At 35.8% G+C, this 20,053-nt stretch overlaps 1 protein-coding gene across 1 annotated transcript in view; it reads right to left on the minus strand.

Moving 5' to 3' along the window:
- The window catches only part of LOC133326276 (type-2 histone deacetylase 1-like), a 73,261-nt gene that overhangs the window by 13,605 nt on the left and 39,603 nt on the right, over positions 1–20,053 (minus strand). The window contains exons 2-3 of the mRNA XM_061534958.1: positions 16,385–16,722; positions 5,070–5,152 (exon numbers count right to left, since the gene is read on the minus strand). Coding sequence (XP_061390942.1) covers positions 5,070–5,152; positions 16,385–16,722 — 421 coding nt within the window. The remainder of the gene's footprint in view (positions 1–5,069; positions 5,153–16,384; positions 16,723–20,053) is intronic.

Raw genomic sequence — 20,053 nt, forward strand, 5'->3', positions numbered from 1 at the left:
ACAACGTACTGATTTTAATATAATCTAGCGTCTGAAAAGTTTTGTTGAAATCGATCGATAGATCTCCCATTTATATTTTGTCCCAATTTTAAGTAAATGCTGCAACAAGAACTCATATCGTATGTGGCCATTATGCACAAAACATACTGAAATTACTATAATCTAAACTGTGACAAGTTTCGATGAAATCGGTTCAGATTTCGATATAGCTTTTATATATATTTTCGTGTGATTTTAATTAAATGGTGCACCAAACTCCTCATGTTTATCAGATATTTATCCAAATAATAAACTGGTGTCAGATTGATATTTGCTTTAAGTGGATTTACATAAGTTTGTCCCATTGTAAGAAGCAACTATATATCTGATTAAATGAAAAATTTGGTATAGGTTGCAGAATGACATATTTATGGATCCAATTTCATGATAATGGTCCTTCAAAAATGGGACGTCTGTTATAATTCATCTGTTGAATATACCCAAAGTGGTGAAGTGTATCATATAGTCGGCCCGTCCGACTTTACTACTTTCCTTACTGGTTTAAAAATAATTTTCTGAAGGTTACAACAAAATGTGGATTTTTTCAAAATAAATTAAATATTTTTCAAATATACCTTGTGTGGATGCTCAAAAACAAAACTCCTTTAAAATAATTTTCTGAAGGCTACAACAAAAAGTGAATTTTTTAAAAATATTTTTTTAAAGGTAATTTTTGAATGGATTATTTTTAATTATTTTCTGAAAGGCTACCAAAGTCGTGATTTTTTTTAAAAAATTTTATAAATAGTTGCCAGAAGCCCCATCTTTTAAAAACAATAAATGTCAATGGACCTACATTAAACACAAAAACACACTTACAAATTTCTATAAATAATAAATAATTTCTAAACCCATCGTGCACATCAAAGGACATTGTACCTCAATATTTCACAGAACAATTCTCACACCAACCACTTAGAATATTTTTTCCCAACTTGACAGTTGTGAAGTGGGCTCTGTGATGATTATCACAAAAAATACTAATTGAGAGAATTACTAAGCAACAACATCATCATCGTCGTCACGTCACATCACATATTCAATTCAGAAAAATAACTACTTTTTCTTTTATTGAAAAGGATATGTTTTTGACATAAATTGAAATAGTTGTGTTGTATATTTTTTTCTATGTCAAAAAGAGAAGAGTGAAAAAATATGTATTTACAACTTATACATGATGTACATCATTTTCAAGCAGTTCAGTTCAAAACAACATTCAAGAGATGTCATTAGAAGAATTATATTTATTTATTTATGTACATGTGTGTATTTTTGTAACACTATTGATCGATTAAATAGGAACACATAAGATAATTCAAAATATTAGATATGACATTTGAAAAAATATTTAAAAATAAAAAAGTAGACTCTTCCTTTGGCTCTTCAAAAAATATATTTTAAATAATCACATGCCTTGGCTCCTTAGGAATTATTATTTTTAAAAATTCGCGCTTGCTTGGCTCTTTATATTATCAAAAAATCCGCTCTAATAGTTAATTTTTCTAATATCCATTTAACTTCAGTCTCCGATCAATCCTAGATCTTTGGAATTTCCATCACAAAATGAAGGGTATAATGTAAAATATGTATTTTTCTTCAAATCTACGCATTGACTAAGGTGCTCGAAAAATATTTTTTAAAAATCTAAAATTAAATATTTTGAAACTATGCCTTGCGTGGATGCTCGAAAAATATTCTATAAAAATTACTCGCGTTCTGTCGATTCTTTAAAATTTTTTTTTAAATATACGGGCAGGTCCTAAAAAATATTTAAAAAACGCCATGGAAAGGTCCTGAAAGATATTAAAAATAAACGCCTTAAAAGGTCCTACACCTTGAAAGGTCTTGAAAAAAATCTGTAAGGAAAGTAGTATAGTCGTGCTGGCCCGACTATATTATACCCTTCACCACCTTGTGTTTATTTTACATATGTATTTACGTCAATATTCCCTCGGAGGAACATTGACATGAAATTGGACGAATTTAAATAAAAGATCTTTATCTATAAGGGGACCGAGTTTCACGAAACTTAGCACACATCATTCATACTTAATTCAATTCGCTATGCCACATTTCGTGGAAATTAAAAGATATATAGGGACTTTGGTGCACCATTTACATTAAATCAGGACCGATTTTCAAGAAACTCAGCACACATCATTCCAGATTCAATTCAGTACGCTATCCCAAATTTGGTGCAAATCGAAAGATATATTGGGACTTTGATGCACCATTTACATTAAATCGAATGAAAATATATATGGGAGCTATATCTACATCTGGACCGATTTTCACGAAACTTGGCAGGCATCACTCTACGCTCAATTTAGTACGTCATGCCAAATTTGGTGAAAATCGAAAGATATACATGGACTTTGGTGCACCATTTACATTAAATCGAATGAAAATATATATGGGAGCTATATCTACATCTGGACCGATTTTCACGAAACTTGGCAGACATAACACTAGGCTCAATTCAGTAAAATCGGATGAAACTATATGGGAGATATATTCAAAACTGGACCGATTTTCACGAAACTTGGTAGACATCACAATAGGCTCAATTCACCACCATTTACATTAAATCGCACAAATATATATATATATATATATATATAAGCTATATATATATATATATATCTGGACCGATTTTCACGAAACTTGCCACACATCATTCTAGACTTAATTCAGTAAGCTATATCAAATTCGTGCAAATCGAAAGATATGCAAGAACTTTGGTACACTATTTACATAAAATCGTGCGAAAATATATATGGGTGCTATGTCTAGATCTGAACCGATTTTCACGAAACTCAACACACCTAATTCAGTATTCAGTCAAATTTCGTGCAAATCGAAAGATATATTGGGACTTTGGTGCACCATTTACATTAAATATATATATATATATATATATATGGGAGCTATATCTAAATATGAACAAAATATGAATCATAAATGCGACCTGTACTTTTCTCACAAAAATACATGGACGGACGGATATGCATAAATCGATTCAGAAAGTGATTCTATTCTCGAAAGGAAACATGGGTTTATCTCGATTCCTTTTGCGTGCTACAAACATATGCACGAAGACATAATATCCTGTACCACAGTGTGGCGAAGGGTATAAATACAAAAGTATAGCCTTGAGAAGAAAATCTACGCCTTGAAAAGGTCCTGAAAAAATATTTTTAAAAAGTGACATGGGTACTTAAAAATATCTTTGAAATCCAGTGAGCGGAGCAGTATAGTCGGACGGGGCCGACCATAGGATACCCTACAAAACTTCCACGAAAATCTTACTTTCTGTGGTTCTACATTCTGAGTTTGGGCACTATTTCGGGATATCTGCACCCTATTGCCCGAGTAGAGGTCAACAGCACCACTTCCATACACTGACACATTTTCCAAATATTACCAATATTCAGTACAGCCCTTTTAATTAATCTTCCAGATTCCCTCCACCGTGGGTTGTGTTGTCATGTTCGGTCTATTATTGGCATCGACTCGAAAAAAACGCAAAAATTAAGTTTTCGGCCCACTTCTTTCCAATATTATAATCTGATCATCACCGAAAATTATAGACGATGTCCTTGACCAGAACTGGAACCTCATTCAAAATTTAAAAGCGATCAGCGCTATATTTCCGCCCTCTGGTGTGGTAATGGGTTACTAAATAATATCTGAATACGTAAGCACCTGTATATATTTAAGTGTAACTCCATCATCCGAGTACAAGCGACAATATAATTGGTATTAATTTAAAGGTCAACCACTAATCTTGGATATATTATCAACTTCTCGGTTCTATGTCCTTTAGGAGTAAATATATATGCCATAGAATACAAATTTTGTAATTTTTCACACAAAAGTCAGGGTCCATTTGACCAGCTAAATATTGACCGATCTTTATCAAAACAGGCAAGTTTATTCTTTGGCCCGAACCCCTTCTCCATGTAAAATTTCACGATTTTTGGACCCTATTTGCGGCCACTGGAGCGACCAGAAAAACGGACAAAAATTAAGTATGTGGTCCATCCCCTAAATATTAACCGATTTTCACCAATCAATAGGGGTCTTCATTGACCAGAACCCATTCTTCTTGCAAAATTTAATGAAGATTGGTCCATAACTGTGGCCTGTATCGTGTTTAAAAATTATAATGGACAGACGGACGGACACACATGTCTAGATCGACGAATATTTCGCGGCGTAACAAACTCTTTGGGGCTGCACAAAGCTATAATACCCTGACAACATAGTTGTGTAGGGTATAAAAATCTTCACTTATCTTGGTGCCAGAATAAATATTCTTTAAAACAACCATGTTTATTATGGTCCCTTGGAAACTAGTCTGTAAAAATTCTGCGCTGTTCTTCATGGTTCCTGAAAAAATTATTCTTAAAAACTCTTCGCTTCTGTGGATCTTTAAAACAATGTTATTTAAAATTTCTTACAGAGGATCCCTTGTTTCATTTTTGATGTACCTAAATAACATATTCCTTAGTTTTTGCTGTTCATATATGTATATACTTTTCATTAAGTTCTTTATATGTATGTATACGCATGTGTGTATGAATGAAAATATCAAAAGCTAATGAACACCACAGACATGCATAGGAAAAAATATGTATAGCAACAACAAAAAATTAACTTTTTATTTCTCCTTCACACATACACTCACACACACATCAATATGCAACATTTACAAATACAAAGGAGAAGATGAAGAAGTTGAATTAAAAACAACCTGCTATAGAAATAGGAAATAGAATGTTAAAGAAGAAAAAAATACAGCATGGAAAACATGCACACATACTATACATACATATACATACACACAAGCACTTATACGTATACAAATGCAGCTTAAGCTTTTCTAAGATGTACTGTTTTTTTTCCTCTGTCTCTATTTTATTTATTCATAACGTATTTATTAAGTATCTTCTTAGGATGACAAGTAGACCAAAACAATCTACTCCTCCTTCTCGTTTTATCTCAACATCGCTTCATTCATTACTTACCCCATCTAAGGTTTTGATGTTGTGCAAAGCATCCTGCGCCTTCAAAGCAGCCTTACGTGTATAGTACGTCACAAAACAGCATCCTGCAAGACACACAAACAAACATGAAGAAGAAAAAAGGAACACAAGCAAAAAAGGATATACAAGTAACCATAAACAACAACAAAAACAACATGTCGTACAAGAAACTGTTACATTTGACAAAAAAATAAAGTATTTATTAACATGGAATAAAAACTATGCTTTGGATAAATGAGCTACAGAGAAAAAATACACCTTAAACGTACATTCAGATTCTGTATATCAGATTCTATATATGGCCTCATCTTCATTAGTCGCATACAATGACAGTTGTTGAAGTACAAAAGGTGTACGAGGGAAAAAATCCCAAAACAACGACGACCATTGAAGACGATATGTAACTTAATTTCTAAAGGATACAAATTACTGGCACTCATATTTCAAAGAGGGAGTGTGGTTGGTGAGGACACCCTTTCATGTTTCTTTTCTCCCATATTATGCACAAAAAATCGTTTTCATAGCTTATAGTGGCATACTTTGATTAAGAATTAATTGAATATCGTATATTGTTGCCATTCTTGACACCATCTGATTAAGTAGTCAGCCGTTTTGGTGTAAAACTACAAGTATTTCATTTTGTACGCTAATTAACATGCAATCATTACAAAACAGGTAATTAACGCTAATAAATACTACACAGACATTTTGGCATTCATACACAAAGGGTAACGAGCACAAAAAAAAAAACGGACAAAAATTACAAACACGTTTTTTGGGTAAAAAACGAACGAACATCATGCAATATATTTATATAGATGGTGGATTATTCCTTTTTAAGGAGTTTGAATGGGATTTTCATGAGAATGACATGGAGGCTATGTTTTATATGAAATTGAATTTGAATAAACTTCTAAAAATAAGGAGGTTATTGTAAGATATATTACAGGTACTTTATACAAACTAAGAGGGGACTATAAGAAATCTATTTAGAAAAAAAATCAGATTTGGGGAATATTTCAGATTCTTTACACTTAATTGTTACAATATTAATCATTATTCAGTCCAGCAACCCTGAATGCATTGTAGATTGGCTACAGCAAAATTTGGACCCATTTCATTTCATTTCAGTTTTTAAACAAGTTCAATTTTTTCAGTAAGAAATGTTATTATCTGCATGAACTGAATGACATGTTTGAATGGGTTTTGAATTTACAACTGATCAAAAGTCCACATATCATAATTGTGGAAACCTGACAAGATCTGGAACTTCTTATAGAAGATTCGTTCTGATTGGTTCATAACAGCGGCATATACATACCTTGATTAACTAGATCGATTCAGCTAGTCGAGATATGGCGACCGATATACTAAAAGATGGGTTTACAACCAATATTTCTTGGCATCACAAACACTTGATTCCATATAAACGTATAATATCCTCAAAGAACTAGTTCTTCAGGTTATAATAAAAATATTCCACAATTTTTCAGGACATGCTATTACAATTATCCAGAGTTTATTAAGGATTGATTTTTTTTCGTTCAATAATATTTAAGGCTACTGAGACATATCTAGTTCTTAGAAAGGCGCGGAGCTCTTAAAAATATTTGTTCAATGTCTTAGACATTGCGAGGAGTTTATTTTTTCATGGCCAAGGACTTAGGTAAGGCGTGGATTGTTTTAAAATATTATTTAAAGCCTACCGATAGGCATGGATTTGTATACCTTACACAACTATGTTGTCAGGGTATTATAGCTTTGTGTAGCCACAAGAGTTTGTAACGCCGCGAAATATTGGTCCTAGAACCACCTTTAAGTATACCGATCGTCATATCTCGACTAGCTGAGTCGATCTAGGCATATGTGTGTGTGTGTCCATTATATTTTGTAAACACGATACAGATCAATCTTCACGACATTTTGAATGTAGGATGGGTTCGGCCCAATGAAGACCCCTATTGTTTTTGGTAAAGATCGGTTAATATGTAGGGGATGAAATGGACCAAATACTTAATTTTTGTCGGTTTTTCTGGTCGCTCCAGAGGCCGCAATTATGGCCCAAACATCTCTATTTTTACATGGAGAAGGGGATCGTGCCAAAAAATAAGCATGCCTACTTTTATGAAGATCGGTCACTATTTAACTGGTCAAATGGACCCAGACTTTTGTGTTAAAAAATGACAATATTTTTATTCTATGGCATATATATTTACCCCTGAAGGACATAGACCCGAGAAGTTGATAATATATCCAAGAGGAGTGGTTGACCTTTAAATTGATACCAGTTATATTATCGTATATTCTCGGATGTGGGAGTTACACTGAAATATTTACAGGTGCTTACGTATTCAGACATTATTTAGTAAACCAATACCACACTGGAGGGTGGAAATATAGCACTGATAACTTTGAAATGTTCCATGAGGTTCCAGTTATGGACAAGTACAACGCCAATAATTTTCGGTGATGATCAGATAATTTTGGGGCGAAGTGGGTCGAAAACCGTTTTTTCGAGTCGATGCCAATAATAGGCCGAACATCACAACACAACCCACGGTGAAGGAATTCTGGACATTTAAGGGCTGTACTGAATATGAATAGGAAAATATGAATCGGAAAATATGTCAGTGTAAGGAAGAAGGTGTTGACCTCTAATCGGGCTAGATTTACAAAATATCACGAAATATTGCCCAGTCTTGGAATAAACATCCGCAGAAATTTGGAGTTCCGAGGTAGTTGTGTAGGGTATCGTATGGTCTGTCCCGTCCGATTATACTGCTCCGCTCACTGGTTTGGATATTTTTAAGGCCTTCGACAAGGCTTGGATTTTTTAAAATATTATTTGAAGCCAATAAACACACATTTTTATACCCTTCAATACACTGTGGTACAGGGTATTATGTCTTTGTGCATATGTTCGCAACAGGCAAAAGGAATCGAGGTATAAACTTGGTTCCTTTTGAGAATATTCATAGAATCACTTTCTGAGCCGATTTATGCATGTCCGTCCGTCTGTTGATGTTAAATTGTAAACAAAGTACAAGTCGCATTTAAAATCCGATTTGGATGAAAATTGGCAAAAGTAAATTATTTGGCCCAAGGACAAACCTAATTGAAATTGGAGAAAATCGATTCAGATTTACATATATCTCCAACATATATTTTGTCCGATTTAATGTAAATGGTACACCAAAGTGCCTGAAAATCATTCGATTTGCACAAATTTTGGCATAGCGTACTGAATTAAATCTAGAATGACGTATATATATAGGTAAATGGTGCACCATAGCGTACTAAATAAAGTCTAGAATGATGTCTGTCAAGTTTCGTGAAAATCGGTCAAGATTTAGATATATATCCCATATATATTTTCGTCCGATTTTGTGTAAATGATGCATCAAAGTCCCCATATATCATTCGATTTTTGTATAGCGTACTGAATTAAGACTAGAATGATGTGTGCAAAGTTTCGTTAAAATCGGTTCAGGTTTACATACACCTTCTATATATATTTTCGTCCGATTTTAAGTAAATTGAGCACTAAAGATCTATAGCTAGGCCGATTGACAACGTACTGAAGTTAATATAAATTAATCTCTGGCAAGCTTCTTGAAATCGATTTGGATATAGATATAGCATAGCTTCAATATATAATTTGTACTTATTTATGTTAGTTGTACACCAAATAATCAATGGGTGTCTGATTGAGATTCAATTTTAAACAGTGCAGCATACCGAATAGCGTGTGTTAAGTTTGCTTTAAATCGATTTACAAAATTCAGCATAGGTTGCAGAATGACATGTGTAGGGATTGATGTTAGTCGGTTTAGATATAGATAAATATCACATATTTAAGTTCGTTCAATTTCATGTCAACGTCCATTCAAAAAGGCGACGTCTTTTAGGATACATACGTAGAATATACCCAAAGTGGTGAAGGGTATCTACCCAGTCCGATTTTACTTCTTTCCCTACTGTTTTTTTAAGGGCTTAGACAATTAGTGAATTTTTAAAAAAATATAGTTTTAATGGCTTAAACAATGCATAGATTTTTAAAGAATATTTTTCAAGCCCTTAGTAGACAATGCGTAGATTTTCAAAAAAATATTTATTGTTAATTTTTTTGTTAGTCCAGAATTACAAGCTATAACATGTGTGGGGAAATAACCCCTTAAAAATACAGGACGCAGCATTGATCTACATTACAAATATTTGTAAATAGGTTTTTGTACTCCTAAAACCTGTAGTACCATATTAAAGCTTCGTAAGTGGTAAATAGATTAAATTCTCAAAAACACTGGTATAAGTTGTGGCTAAAATCTTCCAAATTTCGAAAATAGTGATGGTTCCCCACTATTTTCGAAATATGAATATATGCGTGCTTAATCTTAACATTGGCCGATATAAATATATTATGGTAGAAAGATGTGCCTCCCAGAGAGAACCATAGTATCACGTTATAGCAAAATCGATTGAAAACGTGCCTGAAAATCTTGAAGTACCGAAAGGGGATATACTTATTTGTTTCAGAAAATTATTAACATAGGTCCATGTTTTGAGATAGCTCTCATATAAAGGACCCCTCAAGGTAATTTTCCCATCAAAGTGACTATAATTTGACACTGTAGTATCTTGGACGCTTACATATATCTACGCAGAAAATCATCAATGTATGTCAATATTTTGATATAGCTCCCATTAAATGTTCGTCCTTATTCGTAAAATTTTTTTCTTACTTAAACGGGTGTAATTTCGCATTTCAGGTTGGTGGAAAGCTAAATAACATATTTAGAGAATTTCCGACTTTAGATATTTTGATATATAATGTCTGACCCGTTCGAACTTATAGCTTTTTTACTTGTTTGTTTCAAATAAAGGAGCACATAAAGGAATTTTATACATGGTATCCTTCCTATCATTTTATTTATTTATTAAAAATTATTAGTATATTCAAGGACAAGGCAAATAATCCTTATAACATGTATATTTGCATATATTTTCCTAAAATAGTCAAATACCCTTCCACTTATATTCTGGGCACATAAATGTCATTACCCAAAATATGATTAGAATTTCCCCAACAATGTTACCGGAACATTGTAACATAATCGCTAATATCCATAACATAGAAAAGGGGCTACATAGAAAATGTGGCCGAAATACGATATTTACTAACATAAGTATGCATCGCATAGCAGCAAACATATAGTTTTATGAGCTTTAATGTTAACGATAATATCCTAGGAAAAGGTTTACAAACACACACATACCACCTTATCTATACATCTATATTAACTTATGCCGTAAGGAAACTCACTTATTGGTCTTATATGTAAATATTTAAATGGAATAGGTTGGGGGGTAATACCCATAACATGTAACACAAATTACTTTCAATAACGCTAGATTACCGCTGCACATATTAAGAATTTTGATGGACACTATCGGTGTGTGGTCTGCTATCGGTATTGGTGGTGCAACGTGGTGGTCATAACCCCACTCGGAAGTGTTAATAATAATAATGTATGGAAATATTCTATTTTTTTTTACCACACAAAATATCCTATCGGTATGCGAAGTGTATAGTAGGTCATTTGTGTGAGTGTATTTGTGTATGTGAATGTGTGTGCGCATTCTTCGTGTATATGGCCTTTAACATATGTTTTACTAGCGATAACAAAACACTAACATTCCTAAATCCATAATGCTTAACAGAGGATAAAAACTAATGACAGAGCTGGTCAATGTATTAAAAGTGGGAATGGAAGCCAAAAGGCACGGCTTGAGTTGACATATGGTGTATGCTATGCTTGGTCCAAGGCCAATTATAGATTTGATTATTATTCAACATATTATGGAGCATATACTAAATTTGTTATTCTGCCGGAACCTCTATAATCGGAATAAAATTATTGGTCCTTATACTGAAGACCTCTATATGGCATCTATTGACAGAAGGACTCTATCAGTCTTCTATTGAGACAGAAGACCGATAAAGGAGACTAATAGAAGCCATCTGTCTACAGAAGTCATATAAAGGTCTTCTGTCTAAGGTCTTCTGAGACTATATCGGTCGTCTGTTGAGACAGAAGTCATATTTCTGTCTACTATTGAGACAGAAGATTTCTATCGGCATTCAAATGAGACAGAATACCACCATCGGTCTTCTATTGAGACAGAAGACCTATATCGATTTTCCATAGACAAAAGACCTTTATAGCTATTTTCAAGACAAACTACCTCTAGAAAGAATAAAGATATCTTTAGGTCTTCTATAGACAGATGATCTTTACAAGTCTTCAATGAAAAGAAGATCTTCTTTTATGTATTCTATAGACAGACTGCCTCTATAGGTATTCTACATACAGAAAATATCTAAAAGTCGACTTTATAAAGATGATCTCAATATGTCGACTGTACAGGAGGAAAATACCTCAATCTGTCTGCTAAAGTCAGAAAACCTAAATAATTATTTTGAAGTCAAATTACTTCTCCAGGTCTTCAGTAGGTAGAGGTCCTCTATTGATCATACATATACAGAAAACTTCTATATAGAATATCTGAGAGAAGATATAATTTACAAAAAAAAAATGCTCTCGGTCTTCTATATATAGTGTTTTTGAAGATATATACCTACATATAGGGTCTCCTATAAAAAAAACACACAGTAGGCTGAATATGGAAATTGTTTCAAAATAGTGTCTATATTACATTTTAGTTCCAGCAATTTCCGTCAGAAGTGTTGTTTGTAGCATAGACATGAACCATTTGTTGTGAATTACCGACCCCTGTGATCGTTATCAAAGACACAACCGTTGCGGTCAATATTATAATGTTGATTGTGAAGTATAGATGGCGCTGCAGGTTCTGACAATAATTGTCCGACTAAAATTCAATACACCACAATTCCCACATTCTTCCTACTGTCGTCTAAACTCAATTGATAACCTTTGGAAGTTTTGGAATTTACATCTGTTGGACTTTTTCTATTATAGCCATATAACGGTGATGTCACATTTTAGGGTCTTCGCACTTTTGGTATACCAATTCCCAAACAACTTTTAATAACGTTCCAATGCTTCGGCATATTTCCAATGCAAAGTCCACACCCAATTTTAGTAATTATTTATAGTCTTATTCATATTTTCCAAAAAATGGATGTACATACAGAAGTTCCGCCCATTTTTAAAGTATTTTGATAGTCTTAGTCATACACTTTTTTGATATTTATGGCCCCAATATATTGTAACCCGCATACTCTTTTTACTTTATTCCGTGAACTACCTAAATTCTCTAAATTTCATGCCAACATGAAGTAATCAAACCTGTTAGCTAACTGCCATCGGATGTTGTAAGAGATCTGTTTACCCTAAAGTGTTGTAGTATTAGTAGTAATACTAAATATTACTATAATATCCAGTCGTAATAAAAAATACCACTATTATCGACATGAGCTATACCTCTACATACATACCTCTATAGTAAAATAAATGCTGTTCATGCAACACAAATCGCATATTTATTTATACCTCCATTTTTTGTTTTACCCACAGTAGTGGTATTAACTTGCGATGAAAATATGTAAAAATCACCCATAAAAGTTTATTAGAACACTATTACATACTTAGATGCAATTTTCTTTACATATTTTCATATTTTTAGTTGTTGTTGATGTTGGTATATCTCCCACCAATAACAATATTTCGTTATGTTTATAACTTTGATTAAAATTTGTTTGTCAGATAGAATGTGATGCGATAAAAAACAACTATAACAACAACAGTTTGTGTGAAGAACCAGTGAGGAATACGAAATGAGTTGGATTCGATTTTTTTGGTAGTTCGGAAAATTGTTTGGTTTTGAAGGTTCGGTGAGGGTATATGTTGTGAGAGGTCGTGTATAATGGGATAAGTGGTGAGAAGGGAATATATTCCAACAATATATGCAAATTCTATTTCAAAGAATTAAGTTGTGAAATTATTTTCAGGTATGGTAATCCAAAAAAAGATAAAAATTACGGAGGTATCGAATTGTTTATACTCTCCACCAAGAAGAGGCTTCAAAAACCTAAAACTGGCAGTAGCCGTATTTGTTTGCTATATCACAATATGGAGCCAAACTGAAAATTTTATGTCAGGAGATTTCTTATCCATAGCAAAATCGAAAGACAAATTTACTGGCATATAGGTTGACAGATAAATATAAATAGCCGGGACTTTTTATGGGAGATATATTGACAATTTTCTGCCTAGAGGTCTGCTATCCTATGGAAATAAAAATGATTTAAATATACCAACATCGTTTAAAAAATGTAGACACATGAGGTCTTCTATCGCCAGAAGGCCAACAGCTTCTGTTTCTCGAGGACCAATAGTTTTTTTTTATATATATAGAAGAGGCCTTCTTTTTATTAAAGAACTGAGAAAAGTCGATAAAGAAAAACGATGGAGGCCTTGAGTCTATAGAATAGCGTTGAGGACTTCTGTCTCAAAAGATGAACGATAAAGGTCTTTTTTCTCAATAGACCCCCTATAGAGGTGGTATTCTGTCGCAATAGAAAACCGGTAGAGGAGGTCTACTGTCGCAATAGAAGATCGATAGAGGATGTCTTCTGTCGCAATAGAAGATCGATAGAGGTTTTTATCAAACCGATAGAGGTCTTCGGTCGCAATAGATGAACGATAGTGGCCTTCTATGGCAATAGAAGAGCGATATAGGTCTTCTCTGTCAATAGAAGACCGATAGAGCTCTTCTATGTCAATAGAAGACCGATAGAGCTCTTCTATGTCAATAGAAGACCGATAGAGGTCTTCTATGTCAATAGAAGACCGATATAGGTCTTCTATGTCAATAGAAGACCGATAGAGGTCTTCTATGTCAATAGAAGACCGATAGAGGTCTTCTATGTCAATAGAAGACCGATAGAGGTCTTCTATGTCAATAGAAGACCGATAGAGGTCTTCTATGTCAATAGAAGACCGATAGAGGTCTTCTATGTCAATAGAAGACCGATAGAGGTCTTCTATGTCAATAGAAGACCGATAGAGGTCTTCTATGTCAATAGAAGGCCGATAGAGGTCTTCTATGTCAATAGAAGACCGATAGAGGTCTTCTATATCAAAAGAAGACCGATAGAGGTCTTCTGTCTCAATAGAAGACCGATAGAGGTCTTCTGTCTCAATAGAAGACCGATAGAGGTCTTCTGTCTCAATAGAAGACCGATAGAGGTCTTCTGTCTCAATAGAAGACCGATAGAGGTCTTCTGTCTCAATAGAAGACCGATAGAGGTCTTCTGTCTCAATAGAAGACCGATAGAGGTCTTCTGTCTCAATAGAAGACCGATAGAGGTCTTCCGTCTCAATAGAAGACCGATAGAGGTCTTCTGTCTCAATAGAAGACCGATAGAGGTCTTCTGTCTCAATAGAAGACCGATAGAGGTCTTCTGTCTCAATAGAAGACCGATAGAGGTCTTCTGTCTCAATAGAAGACCGATAGAGGTCTTCTGTCTCAATAGAAGACCGATAGAGGTCTTCTGTCTCAATAGAAGACCGATAGAGGTCTTCTGTCTCAATAGAAGACCGATAGAGGTCTTCTGTCTCAATAGAAGACCGATAGAGGTCTTCTGTCTCAATAGAAGACCGATAGAGGTCTTCTGTCTCAATAGAAGACCGATAGAGGTCTTCTGTCTCAATAGAAGACCGATAGAGGTCTTCTGTCTCAATAGAAGACCGATAGAGGTCTTCTGTCTCAATAGAAGACCGATAGAGGTCTTCTGTCTCAATAGAAGACCGATAGAGGTCTTCTGTCTCAATAGAAGACCGATAGAGGTCTTCTGTCTCAATAGAAGACCGATAGAGGTCTTCTGTCTCAATAGAAGACCGATAGAGGTCTTCTGTCTCAATAGAAGACCGATAGAGGTCTTCTGTCTCAATAGAAGACCGATAGAGGTCTTCTGTCTCAATAGAAGACCGATAGAGGTCTTCTGTCTCAATAGAAGACCGATAGAGGTCTTCTGTCTCAATAGAAGACCGATAGAGGTCATCTGTCTCAATAGAAGTCCGATAGAGGTCTTCTGTCTCAATATAAGACCGATAGAGGTCTTCTGTCTCAATAGAAAACCCAAAGAGGTCTTCTGTCTCAATAGAAAACCCAAAAGAGGTCTTCTGTCTCAATGAAATGAACGAGGACGATGTTTCCTATAATATAATATGTATCTTCTGTCTATAAAAGGCCGACAGAGTACTCTTCTGTCTATATAAAACCGATAGAATTTTTCTGTCTATGGAAGGCCGTTGGAGGTGTTCTGTTTATGGAAGACCGATAGAGGTCTTCTGCCTATGTAAGACCGATAGACATAATCTGTTTTTAGAAGAGGTTCCTTCTATCTATAGAAGGCCGATAGAGGTATTTTCTGTCTATAGAAGACCGATAGATGTCTCTGCTGTTTATAGAAGACCTATAGAATTCTCCTTTGTCTACAGAAAATCGATAGAGCGATCTTCTGTCCATACAAGACCCATAAAAGTCTTATGTCTATAGAGGATCGATAAAGGTTTTATGTCCCTAGAAGACTGACAGATCGAGAAAGGTCTCTTCTGTCTATGGAAGAACGATCGAGGTCTCTTCTGTCTATAGAACTGTCTATAGACACCGATAGAGGTCTTCTGTCTTTATAATACCATGTTGAAGAACCATGGTGGTCTTCTACCCATAGTTATAGGTAAATTTTTGTATTAATGTCTATATATCCTTAGTAGCCGTCTGTTCGAATTTTGAAGGCCTTAACCACATTTTTAGGGAATACAAACCCTCCGTGAAAAAATATATCAGATTGCCTTTCACTGAGCTTTGTGAACTCAGTTCCATTCTCGCCAGTTGGCTAACTGGTAATCTGATATATTTTTTACCTGTGCTTGTAGTGTAGGGATATTTACTCCCGATCGCTAGATGGCAATGATCGTGATTCGTGGTCAACGACACCCGTCGATATGGTGTTATTTAGGTCCTACACCGTATCTTTATCCTTTTTCCCTATTTTCTCTATGTATTTTTGGGTGATATAAGCCGTAGTAGGTGGGCGGTCAGTCTTTCCTCCTATCGTCGGGTTCAGATAGTGGATCTCTTTGCCCGTTTGAAACGATAAAAATTAAAGGACTTCTACGATTTTGTTCAATATTTTGAATGTTGAATATATACCTTCGAACATCCTACTCCATAATATCCCTATTGGTTAATTAACATACCTAATTTTATGATTAACTTAAAAAAAAAATAACAAATGTCTTTTCACTCACCTCTGCTCATCATGGTAACCTTGTCACGCAGCACATTCAGCGTATGCACCCGCCCGTATTGTTCGAAAAGGGCACGTAACTTTGTTTCGTCCCATGCCTTTGGCACCTGGCCGACAAACATTTTTATCGTATCCGGATCCGGTTGTTCTTTGGCGAATTCATCTGTGTTTGTTGTCGTCGTCGTCGTCAATGATATATCTGAACATTCCATTGGTGTGCCGAATGGTACCAATGCTAAACTGTCATTAGTCGATTCTGGTTGCTGATCACTAATTTCAGTATTTGTGTGGGTATCATCGTTGTTGCTAGCTGCTGCGCTGCTACTGCCCGGCACCATACTGTAAAGAAGAAAAATAAACAAAAATAAATTTTTATTATCTTTATGTAAACAGTGAAAACAGAAAAAATAAATTCAATTAGTTATTTTCGTAGTGGGTGGGTATCCGCCATCTATTGAAGGTGTTGAAGGTAGCCACTCCATCAGATATCCTGCATCACTTTTACACCCCAACTGAACAAACGACTTAATTTTGTTTTTATAAACTACGCTCCCGGTTTAGCCGGAAACCCCTTCGGCTCTCCATTACATTTGTAATGCTATGGAAATCTGACCAGTCCTGAAACCCCCACACACACCCCTCCTGTTACCCGTGTAACTTCATTAAACTTTTGCCGGAAACTCAATTTTGTGTTCAATGTTTTGCTTTGGTATTATAATGTTTTCGTTGCTTGGTTCACCAATAACGAATGCGTGGTGTTTTATTCATAGCGAGTGGGGAGTGCGAAGGGCAGGGTATTGCAGGGGGAGGCTTTTATAAGTTCCACCGAAACAACAAAAGCTAATTTACAGATACAAGAATTCTGATTTCACATCATTACATTGTAAATTGTTTATAAATTTTCATTATTGCCGCTCACAATAGTTATGTGTATTGGTGTTGTTGTTGGATATTTTCCGGCATTTTTTGCAAATATGAAATACTTCCACACAGAGATCCAAATTCAATACAGCACACATTTGCCACGAATTTGTACAATTTATTGAAATAGAGATTAGATTGAATATTTATACCTTTTTAATGTAATTCGCAGCGAATATGCTGGGCTACATGCTGTGGAATAAAACATCTGCCACAATTGGCCAATAATTTAGGAGGATGGGGTCAAAAGGTTAGAAAAATGATTGTTTAACAATTAAATTTTTTTAAGGGACTACAGAAGGCGAGAATTTTTTAAAGAATATTTTTTCAAGGCGTGGAATTTTTAAAGAATATTTTTTCAAGGCTTATTTAAGGCGTGGCGTAGGGGCTCTGATTGGCTTTAACATGGCGAAGTCAAGGCTTATCTTGGTCCAGGCCTCTTTCATCTCTATTGTGGACACTGACGTCCCCGCGGTGCCACCTTGGGAGCTATTTTCATCACCCGATGAAATAGTGAGCTAATATGTGCCGCGAGTTCATCCATAAGAACTATAAAAAATGGGGTTAGTTGTCCACTCTCGGAAAACCCAACCTACTATGAAAAAACAAAGAAAAAACAAAACCCCCTAATGTTGACGACCCCCGCAAACGTATAAAGGACCACGATCTGGGAATCTGCAATTGGAATGTGCGCACGTTGTACAGAAATGGTGCAGTGTTCGCTTTGGCGGATGTACTCAAGAAGTACAAAGCAGGCGTAAGTAAATCAGATGATTACGCCCTGTATTATAGCCACCATGAAACGAGACATGAATTTGGCTGCGGATTTATGGTTATTAGGAGAATAAAATACCTCGTCTCCAGATTCACTCCAGTAGATGAGCGAATTGCTATAATCCGTATAAAAGCGAAGTTCTTCTACATCAGTCTCATTTGCGCCCATGCTCCGACCGAAGATAAAGATGAACAGACCAAAGACATATTTTACGAGCGCCTAGAAACAGCATATTACCGTTGCCCTGGCCATGACATTAAAATTCTGCTAGGAGATTTTAATGCAAAAATCGGAAGGGAAAATATGTTTGGCCCCACCGTCGAAAAATTCAGCCTCCATGAAGAAACATCAGGCAACGGCATGAGGTTGATTGACTTCGCGGCAGCAAAAAACATGGTAGTTAGCAGCACCAGATTCAAGCATCTCGATATACACAAGGCCACTTGGATTTCTCCCGATCGAACAACGAGAAATCAAATCGACCACCATTAAGAAATCCGTGGTACGATCAGGAGTGTCGTAATGCTACTGATATGAAAAACGCAGCGTATAGGGCAATCCTGCGGACGGTAGCAACACGTAATGCGATGGAGAACTATCGGGAGAAAAGGTGAGAGGAGAAACGTATTTTCAGAAAAAAGAAGAAAAAGCAAGAAAAGCGTGAGCAAATCGAGATATACAGGAGTCACACTGAAGTCCGAAAATTCTACCAACGAGTTAAACACCAACCCGAAGGCTTTGGTGCAGGCACATCCTCCTGTAGAGATAAAAAAGGACATCTGGTAACAGATACAGACAGCGTGCTGAGGATCTGGAAGGACCATTTTGAAAAATTTCTGGTATCAAATAGTAGCAGTGAGTTGGATACCCCAGAACCAATAATATATGACGGTATAGAGTGTATACCACCTAGCCAAGATGAAGTCAGAATATCAATCAATTGGCTGAAGAATAATAAAGTAGCAGGTGCCGATGGGTTACAAGCCGAACTATTCAAGACTGGTGGTCAGATGCTGGTAAGGAGCATGCACCAGCTGATTAGTACAATTTGGCTAGAGGAATACAACATGCCCAATGATTGGAACCTCAGTACCCTATGTCCTGCGCACAAAAAAGGAGACAAGAAAATATGTGACAACTATAGAGGAATAAGTCTCCTTCCCATCGCATATAAAGTGCTATCCAGCGTGCTGTGTGAACGACTGAAGCCAAAGGTCTATGACATTATTGAACCATACCAATGCGGCTTCTGACTTGAAAAATCCACCCTTGATCAGATTTTTACTCTGCGCCAAATCCTGGAAAAACCCACGAAAAACACATTGACACATACCACCAATTCGTCGACTATAAAGTCGCATTCGACAGCCCTATCCGTTCAGAGGTGTTTAAAGCCATGCCTTCGTTTGACATTCCTGCAAAATTAATTCGGCTATGCAGGATAACTTTAACAGGTACAGGACAGGGACGTACGCAGGGGGGGAGCACCCCGAAATGAATTTTTTCCACTGTAAATTTATGTTTACAACCGCGAATTTTTCATTTTGTACTACCGGGGCTGATACTGATACTACCCTTGCTGTTATATGGATCTGAACCATGGGTAGTTACGCCAGCAGATGAGGCAGCTCTGGGAGTGTTTGAGAGAAAAATTATCCGAAAGATTAAGGGCCGATCTGCGTTGACGGTGGATACCGTCGTCGAAAGAACCATGAGTTGTACCAGTTTTTCCCGGACATCGACATTGTTAAACTCATTGAGCTGCCTCGACTACGTTAGCTAGGTCATGTTGTGAGAATGGATAAAGATGACCCAGCCCAGAAGGCATATAAAAGCGAACCAGCTGATGGTTCGCGCAGAAGGGGAAGGCCAAGTATACGTTTGAAAGATCAAGTGGAAGAAAACAATGCCGAAAATGGTCTTTCAAATTGGAAAAACTGCGCAAATGACCGACGCGTCAGCAAATCTTTTCTA

The sequence above is a fragment of the Musca vetustissima genome, unplaced genomic scaffold (genome assembly GCF_032173495.1).
Source record: "Musca vetustissima isolate MV318-11 ecotype Yass unplaced genomic scaffold, APGP_CSIRO_Mvet_v1 utg12705, whole genome shotgun sequence".
Lineage (NCBI taxonomy): Eukaryota > Metazoa > Arthropoda > Insecta > Diptera > Muscidae > Musca > Musca vetustissima.